Source organism: Cyprinodon tularosa, unplaced genomic scaffold (assembly GCF_016077235.1).
Source record: "Cyprinodon tularosa strain WSP-4 unplaced genomic scaffold, ASM1607723v1 ctg1194, whole genome shotgun sequence".
NCBI lineage: Eukaryota > Metazoa > Chordata > Actinopteri > Cyprinodontiformes > Cyprinodontidae > Cyprinodon > Cyprinodon tularosa.
This window is the reverse complement of record NW_024037997.1, coordinates 31,617-56,078: the sequence shown is the minus strand read 5'-3', so window position 1 is coordinate 56,078 and position 24,462 is coordinate 31,617. Positions and strand designations below refer to the sequence as shown.

General features: G+C 40.3%; 1 protein-coding gene across 1 annotated transcript; it reads left to right on the top strand.

Annotated features, from left to right (window-relative positions):
• The first annotated feature begins 1,580 nt into the window (after window positions 1–1,580).
• Window positions 1,581–23,588, top strand: si:dkey-183c6.7 (urea transporter 1). The gene is made up of 8 exons (XM_038269283.1): window positions 1,581–2,092; window positions 2,397–2,586; window positions 3,462–3,590; window positions 4,396–4,585; window positions 7,853–8,000; window positions 19,839–19,973; window positions 22,483–22,532; window positions 22,960–23,588. The coding sequence occupies exons 1-8, from the start codon at window positions 1,966–1,968 to the stop codon at window positions 23,140–23,142; spliced, it is 1,152 nt and encodes a 383-aa protein (XP_038125211.1). The 5' UTR covers window positions 1,581–1,965; the 3' UTR covers window positions 23,143–23,588.
• The last annotated feature ends 874 nt before the right edge of the window (window positions 23,589–24,462 follow it).

The window sequence follows — 24,462 nt, the reverse complement described above, 5'->3', positions numbered from 1 at the left end:
AAAATTGAAACTAGTAAGAATTTTCATATATTATTTTATATATCTATAAATGTTCACACATTTTAAGTGGCCGTTCTGACATTTATAAACTTGACTTAAAATTTATATATGACATCTGAAAAAAAAAATGCTCATAGTAAAAAATTGTGCAAATGCGGACCAGTAATATTAGGAATATGGAGATCTGAAATTACTTTCTAGACATCCAGAATGTTTATTCTAGATGTGGAAATGGTCATTTAGACTATCAGAATATCAGGAATACATATTCAGTAAAACTAGTACATATCAAAACGGCTTGCCATAGCCGTTGTTACGTGACAATATTACAGATTTATTTCTTGAATAGCTGTAGAACAATGTATCTATTTAGGTGAAATCTTCTGGCAGTGAGTGAAAATTATGTCTAAAAACGTTGTTCTAATATATAGAAGTTGTGGATCATCTCATGCGTCCCTTCTCATGTTCACTCAGTCTTCTTTTACACAGTGAAGTGGCTGCTTGCAGATACATGGCCGTTATAAGCAGCTATCAGTACCATAGAATGGCTTCAGATTGTGCAAGTATGCCCATTAGGTTGTTATCATCCAATGAATCCTAATCCTAACCCTAAAGTAATTCCTTCTCCTCCGCGGAATTAATTAATCTATTTACGAATAATCTGAAAATTATTTCAGTAGTACTTCATGAACTGTAAATATAACTAAATAAGAATAAAATAATCTGCATAATTAGATTTTTGTCAAACGGAGATGCAATGTTTGCTTTTAAAACCTGATGTGTGTAGCAGACCTAGTGAATGATATATATATATATATATATATATATATATATATATATATATATATATATATATATATATATATATATATATATATATATATATATATATATATATATATATATATATTTTTTTTTTTATATATATAAACAAAACTACGACAAATATCTGACTATTTCAGTAAGGAGAGCGGAGATAGAGGACACTCCGAATTTGCTACAGACCAGGTTAGCTCTGGGGAGAATGTTACCAAAGTGACTGAAACAGACGTTAGGGAAACTTTCTTCGTGAACCGAAAAGGTCATTTTACCTGTTTTCAAGCTTAGACAACTTAGAGTTAAACCTGCTTCATGAAACAGACCGCAGATCTCTATCCAAGATAGCACCTTTATGACTGGGAGAACTGTATCATACTGTAGATGTGCAGCCAACAAATCTGCAATATATGCTTGGTGGTGACAATATAGACCAATAACTCTGAAGAATACTCTAAAAACCTTAAACTTTAAATCTATGTTTTTTAATACAATTTCTACTTGGCACTATCAAGTCAGTGTCACACTACACTTTACAGCTAAAAGAAAGCTCCTGTATGGTTATTTGGTTAAAGTTCTGTGAAAGGTTCCACCCATACCCCATTATCTACGCCGCTCCAGACTCTGCTGGAGCAGCATAGATAACTGTTAGGGATTCTGAGAAATAAAACACCCACTAATGGGTTTATACATGAAGGAAAGACAAACATTCATCAACATGGTGCAATAAAAAGTGGATGAGTAGCTAAAATGGACAAACAGTAGGTGAGGAACTGTCACTCTGTGTCTGAAGCTGAAGAGAGAGCAAACAGGATGATTGTGAAATGGTAAAACAGGGTAGGAGCAGGCTGTGGGAATAATGATCTTCTCTGTAATCACACACAGCTGACAGTGTTGAACTTTGTTCCACTGTGGCACATGAAGCTGAAGGAATATATCACCCACCAGTTTATAAGTCACCCCTTACAACTTCATGGAGAGGGGAAGAGTTACAGGAGGAAGAGAAGCGATGAAACAAAGGAAAAAGGAAGTAGATGAAAAAAGACGGGAGTGAGAGGAATATAAAGAAGAAACAAAGTTTGACGTTTTTCTGGATTAGGGGGACGTTGGATCTCCAGTTTTCTGTGAGGAAACCCTACAGCTGTCAAAATGTGGATTGAAACTAAAACAGAGATGCGGGAGCCCAGCAGGAGTCAGGCCAGCTTTGGTCGGAAAGTGTTTGACAGGCTGATGTTGTGCACTGGGGACATGGATAACTTGGATAAGTACATTAAGGGTAGGAAAATTGAAAAACTGCTAAATCGTAGGAAAAATAACTATGTTTAAAAAAACAGCATTCATTTAATAGGTTTGCAGATAAAGCATGTCTGTCCAAATTAACGATGCCTAAGCATATGAGTAAAATGAGTAGAACTATTCATGACATGTATATCCCACAGTAGAGAGCATTCTGCCTCAAACTACATACCAGTCATTGAAATAGTATTTTGTCATTCCTCCCCCAAGACCAAAATATATTTTTCTGTGACTTTTTTAACAGCTGTGAATATTTGGTTTTACTGCTTTTGTTTTTCCACCAGATAAATCGTTTGTGCTGCAGCTGGCTGTGTGGGGACTCAGAGGAGTGGCTAGGGTGATTCTGGCCAACAACCCACTGAGCGGGGCTGTCATCCTGGCTGCCCTGTACTGGGCTTCCCCCTGGCAGGGCCTGCTGGGAACTCTGGGGGTACTGGCCTCAACGCTCACAGCTGTCATCATTGGACAAGACAGGTGGAATTTATGCTATTACAAGAAAAAAAAAAGACACTGCAAAAATTGCAATCCTTAATGTGATTTTTTTTTATCTACATTGGACCGACAGAATAGATAGGTATACAAAAAAGGTTGCTACTTACATTCTTAGCATTTTCCATTGTTCCTTTAGCACAAAGGCTCTGCAGTGATTTTATGGAACACATGCAATGTTTGCACATGCTAACATTGCCTCTGCCATTAAGCAGCTAAAAAAACAAACAGCAGCATCTAAAAAGTGACCAAAGATTCTGACATTAAGGCTCAATAGTCATGCTTTTGGTAGCTATTCATGCTGGCATTGTTTTACTTTTAGAAAACATGAAGTGCTCCAAATCTTTTGAAGACTTGACAATGTTGTTTTTTTATGTGTTAGTGAGCTGTAGTTTTGCTTTCCTTTAAAACTAATTTCTCTGCTCTGTCCCCACCTTACTTAATTAAACTCGCTCTGTAGTCAGGCAGCATTGGTAAACACTATTGGTAAAGTAAACATGCTCAAGCTAATAATTTAATTATCGTGCCACACAACACGTGATAAAAGTTGTTGCCAAAACTAAAACAAAATTAATTTGTTTTTGCTGACCTAGATTGCACATCTTAGTTAAAATCTGCAGTAAAATAATCATAATGTACACCCTTATTTTAAAGTTTTAAAAAACAAATTCTTTTCACCAGAAAGCAATGGTTCTTGCTGATTTAGAGTTGCTGAATTACTTTAACTTTGGAGTTAAAGACTGTTTAATAATGTTAAAAGTAATAATGACGTTGACAGTAATGATGTTTTCAGGTTATTGAAAAGTTGTCTTTCTTTTTAAAAAGTCAAGTTAAACATAAGAAACATTGTTTGTGTGCAGTGCTGAGGTGGCAGGAGGTCTTCATGGATTTAACGGCATGTTGGTGTCTCTGCTGATGGGAGTTTTCAGTTCAGCCGGAGACTGGTACTGGTGGCTCCTGGTGCCTGTCTTTTTGGGGTCAGCTACGAGGTATGAATCTCTCACATACTGTTTATACAGCAGTCTAGAATCATTCCCCTAAAATAACCAAACAAACTAAAGGCTGACATCTGCAGTTTTCCACAGGTAGGATATCACAGGACTATGTGTAATTATTCTTTGCATTTGTTATAATTTATGAGCTGTTAAAATAAAAAACTTTTATTATGTTTGAATCTTTTGAATGCATGCATATTTTTATTTATTTTTACTCAATGTGAATAGGTGTAAGGTATATGTTTCATAATCATTGAAGTGGAAGGATTAATTGGACTTTTCACTTTATTTGGATTTAGTTTTTACATATACATAGATATACGTACAGATATATATACAGAAGAGCTATATGTGTATATATATTTTATCTCTTTTTATTCTTATTTTTTATCTTTATTATATTGTATAGTTGGATGTGTGTATATATCATGTAAAACTGTAACTAGAGCGTGTAACAAAAGTAATTTCCCTCTGGGATTATTAAAGTATTTCTGATTCTGATTCTGAAGTTGTACCTGATACTATTATTCCACCCACAAAGGGGAATGTTTCAAATGCAGCTGTGAAAAATGAAAATATTTCATCCTTTGTGATTATACCTCTCCCATTCAACGAATACACCCCACTGATATTAGTTCGTTTTACATCCAGGAAAGCAGAAAGAGTTTCATGTTACTTATTATACTCATAGCAGAAGCTAGAATGAGTTTGATTTCAATTTTTTACAAATCATTTGTACACTGGAGCAGAATCTATGAAAAAGCTGATTCCTTCCCTCAATTTTCTTTTATTTTCGCAGTGTCTTCATGTTCAGTGGACTCACCACATTACTGGACAACTGGGATTTGCCTGCTGCTGTGTTTCCCTTCAACATCATTATTGTCCTTTACCTACTATGTACTGGAACAAACAACCCTTATTTTCCTCATAACCCAGCAATGCCACCGGGGGCACTAGAGCCCAATAACACAGAGCTCATAGCAGTGGAGGTGAGAATAAATCAAACTGATACAACACCCTAATGTTCTGCAGGTCCATAAAGCTCAGTGTAATATAAGCTTTATAATACAGCTAGATGCTAGCAGTTGAAGAACCTAAACTGAGCACAAATGTACGCAACCAAACAATCCAGTTAATAGAGAAGTTTTACAATGAAACATATCCTTAGACCTATACTGGAAAAGTAACTTGGTACATTGCTAAATGCATACTTTTGACAAAATGTAGGCCTTGCATTTGTAAATACAGCATTTATAAACTTGTAGTAATAATGATTTTAAAATGGCATACAATCTAAATGAAATAAATGAGCAAATTGCCTTTAGCTACACTTCCTTGGCCATCTGTTGAGATCCATCTGTAAGTACAATTCTTTAACGGCTACAGTAATATTGAAAGTTAATAATTATTCAAAATGAAGACAAATATGGTTTTTACAAACATGTCCAGAGATAAATCAAATAAAAGACCTTTAATAAAAGAAATAAGAACAAAAAAAGTGGCCGAATGAGGCATCTAAGTTAAAACAGAAATTTTGCAACTGGAGAATAACAAACGAACCTAGAAACTGTCCGAGATAAAATTTTACCCAGTAAGGAAGAGAACTGGGTAAATGAAAACATGGGATAATCCATACTGAAAGAGTAAAAGGCGAACAGAAAATACACATTTTAATTTGTAACTAAATGTAGGTCTAAGGGAAGAGTGGATGCAGAGACAGACAAGAGGTAGAATGAGACACTGCCAATGCAACAATAATCAACGTGACCTTTTAGCAAAACTGAACCAAAGCAACAGAGCTGGAAGCTTTCAGGAGTGACTGTGAAGTAACTCAGTCAGGTCTGGCTCACTCAGAAACAATCACAAGTGAAGTTCTTGAAGAAAAGTTACAGTATAATTACTAAGAAAAGTTACATTGTTCCTTTATAGTTTTAATACCAGCTTTAAAGTATTTATATCCAAATTCGCAGATCAATGTAAATGTCGAAGCTTTGTTGAGTTTCTTATTGTTATAGCTGGAAAGAAATAGACTGAATAATTGACTGAACAATCATAATTAAACTATGTTTAATTATGGCAGTAGTAGCCAACATGACCAAAAAGAGAATGCCGCTTGATACAGTTTAATAGTTTAATAGTGGAAAATTTTCCTTTTCCGGGTGGATCATCAAAATAATTGGTCCTCCTTATTGTCAGCCATTCTGGTGATATGTTTACGTAAGCCCCTCCTACATGCTCGTCCCCATTTTCACTTACATGTGGTAAGACTGGCATAGTGAAGAAATTGCAAATCTTCTTTTGAAAAGTAAGCTTGTATGAATGATGCAAACAGCAACTTGTAAACAAAGTGTGGATGAGGAGAAATGGGCTTGTACATGCTCTTGCAATCCATTAATAGGCGTTCCCTCTCGGGAGCAGGTACAGGGTTGTGCATGTGCATTTTTTTTTTCTAAAGTGGAGAGGGTGGGTCTTTTCAAAAATTGGCAAAGATCCTCTAGTCTACAGTACCTTTAACTTCTGAAAACATATGCTTTTTTAGTTTTTAACAAAAATGTTTACACCAAAATATGCTTCTTTAACAACAGTAATTGTTGTGATTCTGCCATTTGAGTTTTTTTTTAGTTTTCAGTTACACTTGGATTTATGTCATTATGTGTTTTGTTGGTTATTGGTTTCTCTTCAATTTTGTGTTGTATTTAAGCAGTGTAGTATTATTTTGAGTTACCCTCTGTTTCCTTCTTGTGCAAGCCTCCTTTCCCTTAGCTCCCTTCTAGTTACTTCTTTCCACACCTACTCCCTATCAGCTGATTAGCCCATTCTTTGTTCTTTCTCCCATATATACACCTCCTGTGCAGTTCCTCATTGCTGGTTCTTCTTTATTGCTTCACTCCTCATGTTTGTTTCTCCCTGGTTTCTCCTGGTTTTGGTCTATCTTTTTATTGTTCTTTTTCATTCCGTTGTCATCTGCATTTAAATTAAATCTGCAACAGCTCAGCTCTGCCTACTCATCTTTGCATTTGGATCCACAACTAACTTCCACCAAACCTGACATGAACCCAAAATTACCAGCTGTTATAGTCGGGTTTGCTAGTATTTCAGTGTTTCAAGAGAAAATACATTTTATTGTTCAGGTTATAGGTTAACGGATTCTCAAGAGATAATATTGTTATACATCAAAATGACTGGGGACCTGCAAAATTGCTTCTTGTGTGCAAAATGTCAAAAAAATAACTTACGAACCCTGGTGGTTTATAACAAATTAAGTGTGACACAATTATCCCCTCAGTAGCACTCTTGGAATATCAAAACAATGGCAAGATATAAGCATCAAGGAGTTTGACAAAATTCACCTTTTTCTTAATTTGTCTGCCATAAGACCTAAACACTTGACCTGTTAAATTGCCACACCAAAGTGTCCAAAAACTATTCTGAAACACATTAAATTCCACGAGTTAAATCCACTGCTGTTCTTTAACCCTTGCAGAGTTTGAGCTAGCCTGCCATATAAAACAGTTTAATGGTGGACAATAACCAATTGTGTGACAGTATGTCATGATAAGGCTTTCTTCTTTCTCCTTTTTTGTCCAAGCTATGCCACTTTTTCACCTTATTGTACCATTTTTTACATCTCTGTCAATTTTTTTTTATTTCACCCCTTTTCCCATTCCCAATTTATGCTGGCCATTTGGGGATGAATAAAAGTCGTACATTGTATTTATGTTTCTAGTAAAAGCGGCTATTATTTCTCACTTTTCTTTTGTTTTCCTCCTCCATTATTTTTATTCTAGCCATCACTATCCCTTACCTTCACTCCACCCTGGTTTCCTCCTGAGATGGGGGGTGACATCAGTCCTATTTATACTTAATGTGCTCAGCTTCAGTCTTGCTGCATAGGAAAGATTTGAGCCTTTATGTATAGTGCATTGAATTTTACAGATATATAGATGCATACTCACATTAAGGCATAAGGAGCAGTGAGGCTGCCATGTATTTAAGACCATTTATGACTTGTAAATATCAGCAACATACAGGTGCAGTCTTCATGTCACCATGGAAACTGCTATTCTGACTGACTGCTGAGAAGGCAGCAGTTGTCATTACAACTACTTAAGCAGGATGGAGGAGAGGAAAAACTGATTTTTTTTTTTTCTTTTTACACTTGTAAAAGTCTTTAATTCAGTACATGTTTGAACCATTTTTCATGATTTAAAGTTAGCATTTTACAAAATTCTTCTAAAATCTCTATGATTTCCCAGGTGATCCGTGGCATCCCTCTTGGTGTTGGTCAAATTTATGCAACTGGAGCTCTGGGACCCTCTCTGCTTATTCTGGGGGCCGTTGTTCTCTACTCCCCACTGATGGGCATCCATGCTGTGCTGGGATCTGCGGTCGGAACATTAGCTGGTTAGTCCTTCTTTGTCTACTTTATCAAGCAGCTTCCGATTTATTTTCTAAGGCAGTGTTGACAAATTTGAAATTTTACTTCAGTTTAATGCACTCACAGCGCTCTACTTAAAGGATGTATTCACAAGCAGACTAGAATGTATTTCCTTTTGTACAGGTGGGAATAAAGGCCAGTGAACTCTGCTCTGGATCAAACACCCAACAAAAACTAATTTTTTGAGGTGATCTTTGTCTGCTTCCTAATGGACTCTAGCACAGCTTACTTCATTTATGAATACAAACCAGTCATGGTTTGACCCAAATGCAGAAAGCATGCTTATCTTTGGGCTTAGCAAACTATCCTAGTAGTTAATGTAGTATTGGAATCTGTTGGGATCCTCGGGCTTGCCCACCAGAGGGCGCCGAGGATCCTCTTCTGCTCTCTTTGTTTTTCCCTTAGGTTTGGAGTTACTGTGGGGATCTGGAGATTACCCTGTCTCCAGCAGGATGCGCTGTGGGTCTTCTGGAGCTGGAACTTTCCTGCACACCTGTTCCTAATCCTCTCATTAGAAGACCTCTCCTTTATAAGCTCCTGCCTGACCTTGATCCCACGCCGCAGTGTTGATCTTAGTTGGTTAGCTTCCTGAACCTTCTGCTATAGACTGAGTCTTGGTTGTTCCTAGGTTGAGACCAGATTCTAACTCTTCCTTGTTTCTGCCTCACAGGAATCCTGTCTCCTCGTGAAGCTCTGGATGAGCTTAACCTCCTGTCTCCTCGTGAAGCTCTGGATGAGCTTAACCTCCTGTCTCCTCGTGAAGCTCTGGAAGAGCTTAACCTCCTGTCTCCTCGTGAAGCTCTGGAAGAGCAGTCTCTCTGGCAACTTGTTTCTGGCCTGCAGCTCTGGGAGAGCTGCATCACAAGAAACCAGTCTCAAGCCAGAAGCTCTAGGAGAGTCTAACCAGCTAATCTACCCTGGTGAGCCAACCCGAAGATTCCTACGTGGATGAAGCCTGATGACTTCTGTGTGGAGTTTCCCTAGAGGTTCCCACGTGGATTTTCCCCTGTTGTTCCCTGCTAAGAGCTGGAAGCTCAAACCCAGGACTGCCAGGCTAAGCCTGAAGCTAAATGCTAGCTTCACATGAACTCAGCTACCAGCCATCCCCCGTTCCCCGTACAGACCCCAGTGAACCAGTCACCTGCCTGAACCGTTTCATTATTTCATGTGCTTGTGTTCTAAAATAAACTCTTTTGGACTTTTTATCCAGTTCTCCCGTGTGTGTTCTGCATATTGGGCTTGCCTCAATAACCCTTCATGACAGAACACTGCGGCCAAACACAAAGCCCAGCAGATCACCTCCGTCGTAGATCTGAGAAACAGCACGCTCTGACTCCTGATCACACACAGTCCCTCCGTGAGTTAAAATCCCATTTAGACTTTAAGAAAACACACGTTTCAAGATCCCACAGGCTTCGTGGGAATCACAAGATGGCGCCAGTTCAACTTCCGGTTCCGGTTTCGTCACTTCCGGAAGTCCGTCCGTCACTTTCCAGTCAAGATGATAACCCTCCTTTCTGTTCTGAGCTCAGTCCGTCGTTTTCGTCACCTGGTCCTTCACTTCCTGAGAGATTTTCTGGCAACCCATGTAAGCTAAGGGGATTTCTATTTCAGTGTCGGTTATTTTTCAGTTTTCATTCTACTAGCTTTCTTAATGATAAGGATAAGATTGCTTTTGTAGTTTCTTTTCTTTCTGATGAGGCCCTTGAATGGGCAGAGACAAAATTTCCGCTCAAGACCAGAAAAAACCACACATATGAGAGATTCATCCGAGAATTAGAAAGAACCTTTAGCCAGTCCTCTAGTTTCTCCGTTTCCAGTTACCTGCTGAATTTTAAACAGGGTATTAGGTCCGTTGCTGAATGTTCTTCCGAGTTCCTGGGTAGAGCAGCCGTTTCTGGTTGGAACGAGTCTGCACTCAAGTCCGCTTTTCTCTTAGGTCTTAATGAATCTGTCAGAACCGAGCTTTCCTTTTACGTCGAGCCACCTAGCCTCGATGACCTCATTGAACTAGCCATAGGATTAGATCTAGCATCTCAAACCAGTTTCAACTCCTCTTTGCGCCGGTTTAGCCTTAGTTCCCATGTTCTTGACCACCATTTAAGTTCATCCGTTAGAAGCCTCAAAATTAGTCCACCAGTTTCACGTCCATCAGTCAGAGTTCCACGCCAGCCAGATTCTGATCCTGAACTAGTAATTAACCCGGATAGTTTTAAACCTGACCCCGTGCCTGATCCCTTAGCTTCTGATCATGTTATTCATTCTGGTACCCTTACGTTTCAACCGGTTTATTTATCGCCAGATCCAATCAGTGAACCCGTCAGTTTAGCTTCTAAGACCCCCCGATGTAAGAGACGGCGTCGCCATAAGCACGCTCTGTGCCGTCCAGAGACCCCTGAGTTAGCCCTGTGCCGTCCAGAGACCCCTGAGTTAGCCCTGTGCCGTCCAGAGACCCCTGAGTTAGCCCTGTGCCGTCCAGAGACCCCTGAGTTAGCCCTGTGCCGTCCAGAGACCCCTGAGTTAGCCCTGTGCCGTCCAGAGACCCTTGAGGATACATTTAAGAGGGCTTCAGAGTTTTGTGTTGGTGAAAATGTGCCTCCAAGAGTCCCTCAGCGAAGGCCTCTAATCACCAGGGACCCTCCACTGACGCCCCAAGCCACCTCAGAGGCTGAACTTGAGCCTCAATGGGTGATCCCTTCGTTTCCAGAGGTGGAACCACAGTTGGTGGTCCCGCCTGTTCCTGAGGTGGAACCACAGTCGGTGGCCTCCCCAGTTCCTGAGGCTGAACCACAGTTGGAGATTCCGCATGTTCCAGACCCGGAGCCGCAATCGGCGGGCTCCCCTGTTCCAGACCCGGAGCCACTATCGGCGGGCTCCCCTGTTCCTGATCGGGAGCCGCAATCGGCGGGCTCCACTGCTCCTGACCCGGAGCCGCAATCGGTGGGCTCCTCGGTTCCAGACCCAGTTCCTGAGCCGCAGTCGGCGGCCTCTTCAGAGCCACCTCCAGAGCCGCAGTCGGCGGCCTCCTCAGAGCCTCCTCCAGAGCCGCAGTCGGCGGCCTCCTCAGAGCCTCCTCCAGAGCCGCAGTCGGCGGCCTCCTCAGAGCCTCCTCCAGAGCCGCAGTCGGCGGCCTCTTCAGAGCCTCCTCCAGAGCCGCAGTCGGCGGCCTCTTCAGAGCCTCCTCCAGAGCCGCAGTCGGCGGCCTCTTCAGAGCCTCCTCCAGAGCCGCAGTCGGCGGCCTCTTCAGAGCCTCCTCCAGAGCCGCAGTCGGCGGCCTCTTCAGAGCCTCCTCCAGAGCCGCAGTCGGCGGCCTCTTCAGAGCCTCCTCCAGAGCCGCAGTCGGCGGCCTCTTCAGAGCCTCCTCCAGAGCCGCAGTCGGCGGTCTCCTCAGAGCCTCCTCCTGAGCCGCAGTCGGCGGCCGCTCCTGAGACTGTTCCTGAGCTGCCGAGGAGGGGACGGTGTACCCCGTGGGGGTACCTACTGAAGCTTGGGCGTCATCCTCCTGATAAGCTGCTTCGCCTTCGGCCTCGCGGCAGACCCCCAGAGCGTCAGCTTCGCCTCCGGCCCCGTGGCGGACCCCCAGAGCATCAGCTTCGCCTCCGGTCCCGTGGCAGACCCCCAGAGTGTCAACGTCGCCTTCGATCCCGCTGCCGGCCACCTAAGACTCTGCTCCGTTGCCGGATCATAGGCCGGCCTCCTGAACCTCTGCCATGCTTCCGGCCCGGCGGTGGTCCTCCTAAGACGCTGCTTCGTTCCCAGCCCCGTGGTCGGCCACCTGAGACTGTGTTCTGCAGCCGGCCCTACGGCAGGCCACCTGAGACTGTGTCCTGCAGCCGGCCCCACGGCAGGCCACCTGAGACTGTGTCCTGCAGCCGGCCCCACGGCAGGCCACCTGAGACTGTGTCCTGCAGCCGGCCCCACGGCAGGCCACCTGAGACTGTGTCCTGCAGCCGGCCCCACGGCAGGCCACCTGAGACTGTGTCCTGCAGCCGGCCCCTCGGCCGGCCTCCTGAGAATCTGTCTCGCTGCTGGTCCCTTGACCGGCCACCAGAGATTTTGCCCAAGAAAGTTGTTGGGTTTTCTTTTGTTTCTGTTTTCTGCCCTCCTGGCCTGTTTCCCCCTTCGCCCACCCTGGGTGGGTTGTTTTTTGATTTCTAGACTCTATTTTTTGTTGTTTCTGGCCCTCCTCGCCCTAGTGCCCCCTCCGCCTGCCCTGGGTGGGTTGTTTTTGTTTTCTGGACTCTGTTCTTTGTTGTTTCTGGCCCTCCTCGCCCTAGTGCCCCCTCCGCCCGCCCTGGGTGGGTTGTTTTTTGTTTATTTTTTTTCTGGGGGCGTCTGGAATCCGCCCTTGAGGGGGGGGCTCTGTTGGGATCCTCGGGCTTGCCCACCAGAGGGCGCCGAGGATCCTCTTCTGCTCTCTTTGTTTTTCCCTTAGGTTTGGAGTTACTGTGGGGATCTGGAGATTACCCTCTGTCTCCAGCAGGATGCGCTGTGGGTCTTCTGGAGCTGGAACTTTCCTGCACACCTGTTCCTAATCCTCTCATTAGAAGACCTCTCCTTTATAAGCTCCTGCCTGACCTTGATCCCACGCCGCAGTGTTGATCTTAGTTGGTTAGCTTCCTGAACCTTCTGCTATAGACTGAGTCTTGGTTGTTCCTAGGTTGAGACCAGATTCTAACTCTTCCTTGTTTCTGCCTCACAGGAATCCTGTCTCCTCGTGAAGCTCTGGATGAGCTTAATCTCCTGTCTCCTCGTGAAGCTCTGGATGAGCTTAATCTCCTGTCTCCTCGTGAAGCTCTGGATGAGCTTAACCTCCTGTCTCCTCGTGAAGCTCTGGATGAGCTTAACCTCCTGTCTCCTCGTGAAGCTCTGGATGAGCTTAACCTCCTGTCTCCTCGTGAAGCTCTGGATGAGCTTAACCTCCTGTCTCCTCGTGAAGCTCTGGATGAGCTTAACCTCCTGTCTCCTCGTGAAGCTCTGGATGAGCTTAACCTCCTGTCTCCTCGTGAAGCTCTGGAAGAGCTTAACCTCCTCATCCTCGTGAAGCTCTGGAAGAGCTGTCTCTCTGGCAACTTGTCTCTGGCCTGCAGCTCTGGGAGAGCTGCATCACAAGAAACCAGTCTCAAGCCAGAAGCTCTAGGAGAGTCTAACCAGCTAATCTGCCCTGGTGAGCCAACCCGAAGATTCCTACGTGGATGAAGCCTGATGACTTCTGTGTGGAGTTTCCCTAGAGGTTCCCACGTGGATTTTCCCCTGTTGTTCCCTGCTAAGAGCTGGAAGCTCAAACCCAGGACTGCCAGGCCAAGCCTGAAGCTAAATGCTAGCTTCACATGAACTCAGCTACCAGCCATCCCCCGTTCCCCGTACAGACCCCAGTGAACCAGTCCCCTGCCTGAACCGTTTCATTATTTCATGTGCTTGTGTTCTAAAATAAACTCTTTTGGACTTTTTACCCAGTTCTCCCGTGTGTGTTCTGCATATTGGGCTTGCCTCCATAACCCATCATGACAGAATCATGCTGCCTGTTGCTTAGCAACAATGCATTCTCGTAAGAGCTGCTTTTGACACCGTCAATGTTTTGTGCATGTAATAACAGCACAGACATGAAAAAAGAGGTGTTGCATGCAGGACTCCCATGGCAGTTTTTCTCCATTGCACCCATCGTGTCTGATCAATGGGGGCAATGATCGTCACGTGCGTGACTTTGTTGTGAATTAAATTTTCAGATGTGGTCATGAGATATCTAACAGATCACTAACAGAAGGATGGATAAGTAAACAAGATGCTTGGATCCTAAATATTAAGGTTTTACAAGGTAGACTTACTGTGAAAAATTATTGCCATGGAGAGGAATTCACGGATGTCTCTCTCTGATCTGATGTCACCGTCTACCATCTTTGGTTAAGCAATAGACAAAGGTTCACTAGTAGGCCTAAAATACTTTCCAGGGAATCAGATCAAAGGACTTAAAACTGCAGCAGTGGGACATAGATGATCTTGCTGGATGTTATTAACAATGTACGATTCTCATGTATAACAAATGTAATGAAAATATAAAAAAACAACTGGGCTTGGACTAAATGTCATTGGTGTTATATTTTTCAGCTTTTGCATGGGGAGAAAAAGCTGAGAAAGCATGAAGTTATAAGTGGAACTTAATAAATTCTGCAGAATGGGAGAATAGAGATAGAATAAAGGAAAATGAGGAAAAGTGGTCTTTATGTCATCCAGCAGCTAAACATATGGAAGCATATTTATAGAAAATATATAAACAGGTGCTAGGCTTCAGGTACTTAGAGATTCACTTCCAAACAGAAACCCCACATTCATATCTTCAGGTAACACAGAGTACATGTCAGACTTAATAATATTAACTTAGCGATAGTTTCAAGGTGTTGCTTTATTGTATATCTCGTACCGTGTCTTTTGGTTGTGCTGTTCTTTTTTCATCTCGTTGCAGGTGTTGAAGCAGACTGAAAATGTTTTGTCATTGTCTCCTTTCTATCTCCTCTTTCTTTCATCTTTTGTCCTTTTTTTTCTTTTTCTTTTTCCTTTTTCTTCTTCTGTTTTTCTGCTCTACTTACATTGCAGTGTCCATATGAACTGTAAAACTCCCTGCATAATTATAATAAAGCAATTTATATGCATGAAACAAGTGGAGCAGTATGGCAATTGCCATACCGCTACACTTGTGAAAGTAAAATCTGTTGGGCTCCTTTTGGCATCAAGACAATTATTCTTATTGCCACCTTGCCAGACAGGACACTGTAAAAAAAAAAAAAAAAAAAGAAAATATAAAAACAAAACAAAACGTGTCCGAGCTTTAATTCTCCCCCTCTGGATCCAAATGCTCCATCCCCACCTACCTCTCTACTCACCTAGACATTAAGCAAACTCTGGTTTTATCCACATGCTTTATCAAAAAAGAAAGTTTTAAGACCCTGTCTACTCTTATTAAAGTCTTAAAAGTAGACAGGGTGTCTGACTTACAGACTAAAACATTTAGTTGGTTCCACGGGAGAGGAGCCTGATAAATAAACAGTCTACCTTTTGTCCTACTTTTAGAAATCCTAGGAACCACAAGTAAATCTAAAGAGCCAGAACAAAGTGCTCTGTTAGGAAGATAAGGAACTCACAGATCTCTGAAAAAGATGGGGCTCGGCCATCTAAGGCTTCCTGTTTGAGAAAGAGGATTTTAATTATATCCAGAGAGCCATTGAAAAGAAGCTAGGATAGGAGAATTTTCATCAGAATTGAATCAAAATTCTGGCTGCCGCATTTTGATCAGCTAAAGGCTTTTTTTTATTACAGTGGAATTTCCGATGTCAAATTTAAGCTTACTATCTAATAGACAAGGCAATCTAATAGACCTAAAGGGAAGAAAAAGGGGACAGTAGATTATCTGTCACAGGGAGTTGAAAGAAAGATCAAAGGCATTAGAGTACTGGAACAAAAGAAGGGGAATAAACTTGTTGCTCAGCCAGAAGAGAAGACAAAAATCCTGGAAAATTTGAAATAGATTGGAAAATGTTTGTTTCTCTGTCCTTACTGTATGTGCACTCTTGTTTCGGCACTTGTTGGTGTATCCTCTCTTTTTTTCCATCCTCTTATCATCTTATGCTACTGCTGTTATTGCTTTTTGACAATTTATGACTTAACGCCTTAACATAAAACCTTGTTTGATGTTATGCCCGTGATTTCCTTTGGGAAAATTCCATCAAAGTGCATCTGAAATGAAGAACAAGAGTTTATGAAACATCGACTCCTTTCATGTTTACAATCTGTGTAAAGTTTATATAATGTGTATATATATTGTGTATATAATGTATATTCTATGAGTATTGAGGTGAAATGTGTGAAATGTACAGTCTGTCCCTGCATCAAGAAAAACTCCCTTCTCCATGATGTCACTTCATGTAATGTCAGTTCAAGTTACGTAATACCTAATAACCAGCTAGTGATTAAACTTTAATACACTATGAAAAGCATTTTTAGCTGATTTAAAAAGATCAGATGGATAAATGTTGCTGTTGGAAGCACTTCAAGCATAGCATTCTCTGCTGAGGAACTCTTTATCAGTTTGTCTGTATAAAGTACTGTGTCAAAGTATTCATGGTTCCATCAATCACAGCACATTGTGCAGGTCCTGAAATACAGAGCAACCTAGTCAATCATTACCTCCGTATGTTATTTTTCTGAAATCATGGTGAGGTTTTATGGCTGACTTAATTAGATGAACACATTATTAAATGTTCCACAATATATGACTCCAAAAAAATATTTTGCCAGAATAACTTCTTATTAATTGAATTACACTACATGAGGAAATTGAGGCATACAGTGTTTTAGACCTCATTCATGGTTCTTCTTTGAACTCAACATGAGTCGTTGATTTGTTCTTAAGGTAAATTTCATTAAACCACTCCTTTTAAGTAGAGGAAAGATTTTTTTTTCATTCGATAATTATGGCTTTTACTGTAGTCCATCACAGTTCAAAAGTCTTAGAGATGATTTTTTTTTTATCCTGGATTGATTCATGATGCACCAGTGTTTCATAGACAGCCAGTCTGATTTGGATAATTTTTTGGTGAACAAATTTATATTCAAATCTAACATCTCAAAAATATTCACATAATTTGAAAATTGCATTTTGTCTTACAAAACAAACCCCAAATGGGAAAAATAAAGGGAAAAAACCTAAAAGGGGTTAAATATAATTTTTTCACATCACTGTATATCTCAATCTTTAAACACAACATCAGCAGTACTTATAAAATAGAATCTTGTGTGGGTGTACAAAGATAATATTCACATATCTTTACGCTGGGTCACCTGGGAGCCAATTAGGCATCTTTCTTAACCTCTTGTTAAAAACAAAATAAGAAAGGTAAAAGCAGAGCATTAGCACATCAGAACTCAGTCAAAAAAAAGGAAAGAATAAAACTCAACAGGGACAGACATTTATCCTATATTTAGAGCTGCTACTCAAACACAGAGATGAATACTGTTCCCATCAGAGGCTTCCAGAGGAGAAAAGCAGAGAATGCATGTTTGACCTACATGCAGTCCCTGCTTTTCTCCTTAACTCTAACCTGCTAGAAGAAAACAAAGAAAATCAAGAAATGTGTTGTCTTACTGTAGGATGATTATCTAAAAGAGGTGAGACAATTAAAGTTATAGAAAAAACCTCAAGATTACTGCAAAAATCACATATTTATATATATATATATATATATATATATATATATATATATATATATATATATATATATATATATATATATATATATATATATATATATATATATATATATATATATATATTGTTAAACATAAAGCGTGTTGGTTAGCAACATTTGTTGCTGCAATAGTAATTATTAATACGTGTCACTGGCATTCTAAAAGCCTCAGCCATACTAACATTTTGGAGTCTTCTTAAAAGCATATTATTGATAATACCAAAAAGTATTGCTGTGTTACTTTCCTGACATAACATTCACACTGCAGTGACTAATTCAGCTGAATAAATAAATGTCAGCAGGTTAACGTCAATAAATAGCACTGGATAAAGAGGACATTTCATTTTGTTTTTACTAGCACTGTTGCATTTTTCTCTATTCTGTGTGGAGCTATGTGCCCATGAAGGCAGTGAAGCTAAATGGAGTGAGGAGGAGACGTATTTTATGATAGAATAAATCTTAGAAATCTGCTGGAAAATATAACATGCTCTGAGTTAGTCCAAGCTGTGTAGATTACATAATTATCTGCAGCTTCTTTCCTTTATGACTAAATGCTTTCTTGGTAATGAATATAAAAAAGAGCAACAATTGAATGCTGGAAAAAAATAAAAATAAAAGAAAATAGCTTTGAATATTAATATATGAACAAACCTTATCTTGGCATAGTTGTCCACCATATGCCCATCACAAAGAGGAAGTACAGGGGTGTGGTCAGTCTGATTCAGGACGTGACTGCTAAACTACAGCTCATATTTCCATATTATTTAGTAAAATGATCAAAGTGGAAGCTTAATGATGTCTTCTTTAACATAGGCTCTACTAAGCTTTGTGTTTCTCTAAAAAAAAATCCTGCAGATTTACGATACGAGAACGATGTGGTGTTCCAGAACGCTTTTTGCATTTATCTGTGCTCAGCATTGATGTTTGGGTATTTCAGGGTAGCTGTAGCTTTTTTAAAGGGTTTTGCATCAGCTGAGATTTTCAACTGAAAACATAAATGCTTATATCTTATTAAAAAAAAAGAGAAAACCACCAGTATAGGAAACAATAGCTGGAGCAAAAGATGGTCCTTCCTCTTGTCTAAACAGTCTGGCATCTAATGCTTACACAGAAGGTTAAAAAAACATTTCCTGCTGTGGGCACAGTGATACTCATGTCTATGAATGAAACACTCCGAAAATAGCGGCTTGGATGGTTTCTGATTAACTGAAAAAAAAAACAGCTACACTAAGTGACTATTTCACCCAGCTCTCATCTGCACTTTTCTTTGTAAATCAAGACAAGGGGAACCTGTTTATTTCACACATAAGCTGTTCCTGTGTTCAGATAAGATGCATCAGCAATAATTGGATAGGCTGTTTCTGACATTTCTCACATTCATCGTTCTCACTTGATAAATTTTAATGACCAGAGCGTCTGGTTGACATTTCCAGAGGGCCGTGATGAAATTCTTGTTTGTTGCTAACAACACTGATGAATGGCTGTGAAAGTTGGTTCTGACACGGGTAACCCCTCAGGATGCGCCTGCCGTATTTGCTTTATTACTTTGCAGCCTGCATTGGTTTAAAGTGCTATTTGTTCAATAACATGATTAATGAACCAACCGTGATTATGCAACCTTTATAGTCCAAAGGTGTAAAACGGGAGGGTGTAAGACTCATAATAGTGTTGATTAAGCTGTCAAATTTTGTACTCCCATATACCCTAATTAATGACCTCATTAGGTGTACTTTGTTAGTCCAGGTCTTTAACACAACGGTCTTAAGACTTAGAACCTTTAAGGTGTCTGAAGGCTCTATGTTTGGTGTTGCTAAATTCAGAATCAGCTGCCCTCTCTGTTCATGCGACTGTGTGATTCTACTATCCTCTTCTATGCATGGCTGGGAGAGCCAGACAGCACCTACTAATGCTGGATGCTATGAGTGAAAATGTCAGTGCATCTGGCTGAGCTGAGATCTGCATGGGTCAGAATGACCCCTGTGTAATCTGTTTATGGTTTCAATGTGCCGTTTTTCTGCTGCAGCCATGATTGAGATGTAAGGTTCAGTCTTATCTTCAGCAGCTTGCTGATGCCTACCAGAGATACAGGTAATGCAAGCACAATTTAGTAATGTGGCAGTTGAGATTTTTTGTAGTGTGGTTTGAACTAAAATAGATAAAGGCAATCCTTTCCTGACCGTCCTTTGAAACTGAATACAGATGGCCAATTAGTTTTTCTGAGTGATTCATCGTTTCCTTCTAACAAATTTCCTCCTCACACATAAGCAGGACTAATTAGTTAAATGATGTGTTGAAAAAATGTATCACTTATACCATTTGTCCTCATTTTGGGTACGTTGACGCACAAAAAAAAATTTCCTTATAAGGTTAGATGCAAAAAAAGGGTTGGATGGAGGGTAGTAGCACAAAAGTATGTGTCTAGTGCCACCACATGGACAAGTATGGCACAGCTGATTTGAGAAATACTCCACAATAGATTTTGTTGTTGAGGGTCCATTTGGCTGTCAGCTCTGACTCATTGGTTTATGTAATCGTAAAGTGTCTCTGTCTGTTGATGTGTTATAGGTTTATCCATGGCAGTGCGTCATGAATCATTGTACTCTGGCCTATCGGGTTTCAATGGTGCTTTGGGCTGCATGGCTGTTGGAGGACTCTTCTTCACCTTCAGCTGGAGGACTTTTCTCTTTGCCATTGCAAGCGGTAAAACACATTTAACAAGACTGCCAACATGCAAAACAGCAGTAAGGCATATTATTATGACAACATGGGTATCAATAATGCTTTGCAGGCATCCAGTCACACCTAAATGTTCTTAAATGTTCTTAGGAACCATTAGTGCACTTGTCATCTTAGTCATTAAAAAAATATACAATTTTAAAAGGTAAGAAAGATAATCTATTTTCTGATTCAAAATATGCACCATAGAGCCATAGGAAGGGTTATTAAAGCTTGCTATTTTGTAGCAGTTCCATACCAAATATTATGTAAACTCTATTCTGAAAATAGTTGATATCTATTATATAATCCTCTTAATTACATTATAATAATATTTTCACATGTTGTATTTTACATTTGTTATTCTCTTAGCAAGCATAGAAATCATGAATACTGTAGGATCAATAACTGCTTATACAACATATATGGGCTCCTTATTCTGCATACGTTGTGTTTAATATAGGTCAGTGAAAACTGATTGTGCAACTTTATCATCAACAAAATATCACAACAATTTGCAGAAAAAACAAAGTTAATATGCATTAGAAAATTCTAAACCTGATAAATGAATAAGTAAAAAAAATATTTATTACCAAGGACCCAAAATAACATGTAAATAAAAATGTATGACGAAAAGCCAAAAATTCGGAAATGCAAAAATAGTAAAAATAAATAAAAATTTCACATAAAAAAGAAAAAAAAAAACATTAATCTAAGAACTGTGGTGAGAATAAAATCACAAAAAGTCCAAGAAATAATAACATTAAATACATTCATAGCAAATAACAAAAACTGCATTAAAAGAAAACCAAATTAAAATGACCTAAAATATGAGCAATTTAATTAGAATAAAATATTTTTAGAATAACAGCAAAATTAGACAACGAAATTACTACATTCCAGGAAAAGTGTTTCATTTTTGGTTTCATTTACCAAGTATTGTCAGGATCCGGGACTTTGCCCACCAGAGGGCGCAGTGGATCCAAGCCTAGGGAGTTTGGACTCAGCTTGATCAGCTGTTTGTTGTTCTGCTGATTAAGGAAGCTCCCTATATAAGCTATATGTGATTTTCTCTCTGTGCTGGATCGTTTGTTTTACCTGTGCCATCATGCCTGTCTGAGCCTTGATCCTGTAAGATTCCTCCGTGTTCCAATAAATGTTGGACTTCTATTCCTCCCTCTGTGTCTGTGAGTCTGCATATGGGCTAGTAAAACCAACGCATCATGACAGAACGATCCAGCCAACAGACTAGCCCCGCAGACTCCTTCTACGCGCTCCTGGTGAGCCCGCTCTGTGCCGTCTAGGAGACCCCAGAGCCCGCTCTGTGCCGTCTGGAAAACCCTGAGCTCGCTCTGTGCCGTCTAGGAGACCCCTGAGCCTGTTCTGCGCCTTCCAGAGCCTTCGGAGGTGGAGCCACAAACGGTGGATCCCTCAGTTCCTTGAGGTGGATCCATAATCGGTGGATCCCTCGGTTCCTTGAGGTGGAGCCACATTCGGTGGATTCCTCTGTTCCTGAGGCGGAGCCGTATTGGGCGGACCTGTTGCAAAGCTGCGGGAGCGTGACGGCGTCCTTCCCGGGGCTTCATACGGAAGCGGAGACAGAGTTTCTCCCGGTGCTTCCTGCTGAAGCGGAGTTGACGTCCTCTTCCAAGGCCCTGCAGCTTTTAAGACTCTGCTCTGCTGCCGGTTTCATGGCCGGCCACCTGAGACTTTTTCTGGCATCCCTGGTTCGCCCTTCGCCCTCCATGGGCGAGTTGTTTTTGTTTTCTTTGGGGCGTCTGGAATCCGCCCTTGAGAGGGGGGTACTGTCAGGATCCGGGACTTTGCCCACCAGAGGGCGCAGTGGATCCAAGCCTAGGGAGTTTGGACTCAGCTTGATCAGCTGTTTGTTGTTCTGCTGATTAAGGAAGCTCCCTATATAAGCTATATGTGATTTTCTCTCTGTGCTGGATCGTTTGTTTTACCTGTGCCATCATGCCTGTCTGAGCCTTGATCCTGTAAGATTCCTCCGTGTTCCAATAAATGTTGGACTTTTATTCCTCTCTCCGTGTCTGTGAGTCTGCATATGGGCTAGTAAAACCAACACATCATGACAGTATCATATTTGAATATTTCTATTTTCCATCAAAATGTCTTCCTCTTTTTGTACCCCTTTTATTTTAGTCATGTAATCTGACTATTTGATTAATACTAAGTTTAATTCAAATAATCCGTCTAGACTGAATGTTCATTTAACCAATTTAACCATTTAACCAATTTCACCGTGCTCATATCCGAGAGGAAAGAACACTCCAGAAGACACAGAGTTTGCAGACATTAGTAATGAGCAGCTTGACATGAAACTAATTTGCTACCATTATGAAAATTGGCCTTAATTGCTGCTCTGACTGGTAACAAGAACAAAGAGCAACCAGCAAATGCTGTGCACTGAGAACCTAGTGGGAATGAGTAGAAAATAATCTGGATGAATTGACCCTTTTTTTTTTATTTGCAGCTTTTCTCTCTGCATACTCTGACATCGCCCTGAGCAACCTGCTAGGAACTGTAAGTGTACACCCTCTTTGGTAATGTGCTTTTTAAATTCTTCTCATTTCAGTATTTTTATTCTCCTCTTTAAAAAAAAAAAAAACATTGATTTTTTATTTCTTTTTTTTTTATTTTGCATTTTAAAATTCTCCTCATAAATTCTACATACCAAGGCAGAAAGAAGAGGTGATGTTTTTAACCAACATCAGCATTGTTGAACTTAATACATTTGAATTTGCTTTACTGCCTAAAATGTTTTTGTTGCCAATAAAATACGTGAGGCAAATCTGCTTTAAAGGAAAATAATCGAACAACAATAATTACCATCTTAATAAACAGTTTATATATATATATATATATATATATATATATATATATATAAAGGATTGCACTAATACACCAAATCCCACTAAGTGATTTTGAAATATTCCTTCTTCCCACTCAGGTTGGTCTCCCAGCATGCAGTTGGGCGGCTACTCTTACTGCAACACTTATGTTGCTGTTGACTGGCAGCCTAAAAGAATACCGCATCCCCATTGGACAAGTAAAGGCCCCTGAACGCAACCTGCGCACTAGGAGCCAATGGGAAGCAGGAAACACTGAAGACAGGGAGAGCACAGATGTGTAGTTTAAGGACACATTAAAACTCTTCATATTATGGATAAAAATGAAATAGTTTTAATCCAAATATAAATGTATTTGTGAGTTGTTTTTTAATCAGCTGTTCTACAAGGAAGATGGCAAAAACAGCCAAAGCACCTACTTAAACTGTCCAAATGCTGGCATTAAAGCACTATGCAAGAATTTGAACCCAATGTACTTTGTTTATACTCAGTCAAACCCATCTCTTTTTTGACTTTGGTCTTATTGTGGCGTACCATTACAGCAAATTGTATCAAAGAAACCAATTAGCTTTGACAAAAAAGGAAGCAAAACAAAGTGTCAGAGCTATATTATAAATCTATAGTATCAAGCTCTTTTCTGTTTGTCAAAATGTGTTATTTTTTGGTATTCTTTATTGCTTTATTGTAAGGCTGTGGCTAACAAAGCTAATTAAATCTGATGTTCTAATGACTTTTTTTAATTTCATTTTTATATATGTATATATTCAGAATCAGAAGAAAAAAAACTACATTTTATTAAAAGATCCCTATGAAGTATGTGTGGGTTTAAGGGTTTTTTGTGCCAATCATTGTCTGAATATCCTACAGCAGTTTAAATGGTTACTATCCAAATTCATTGAATATTTTGGGCCACTTGATGCTGGAGCTGCTCACAGGAGCCAGAAAATGAAAGGCACACGCAGACTTATTAGTATTACATGCATGTTAGTCATTTTAAATGATTCCTTAAGCCAATATACTGCTCTTGACACTATCAATGCTACGAGTGGGTCCTCCCTCCATACTTACACAGTTGGCTGAAATACCAACTGTGTAAGTTTGGAGAAGACGCACTGTCGTCGGCCAGGTAATGTGACCTGGGACAAAGTATCACTTTACAGCCACAGGCTCTTATATAGTCATGGAGCTAAAGCTCTATTATTTTTCCACCTGCTGGTCATGGCTGAGGCAAGGAAAAAACTTTAAACCTTCTCAGGAGGATAGGGCGAGTGAAATTTCCTCGCAAAAAGCATTTGAGCTTCAACTACTTTAAGAAAATGTAGCAATATGTGCATATTTGCCACATACTGCAATCAAGATTGTGAGTACAACATTTTCTAATGAAGTATTACATATGTAGAAAGGGTATTCATTCAAACTTATTGATTCCCCCGTTGACAAGAACATTTGGAAGAATTAGACAGATGACTTGGGGTGCAATTTTTGATTCTTAAACGCATTAAAAAAATCCAGCATGATTTGACATTTTGTAGATATATAAAGAAAATAACATATTCCAATTTAAAGAACATGGGAAACAAATTGCATCCAACTGTGAGCTCACA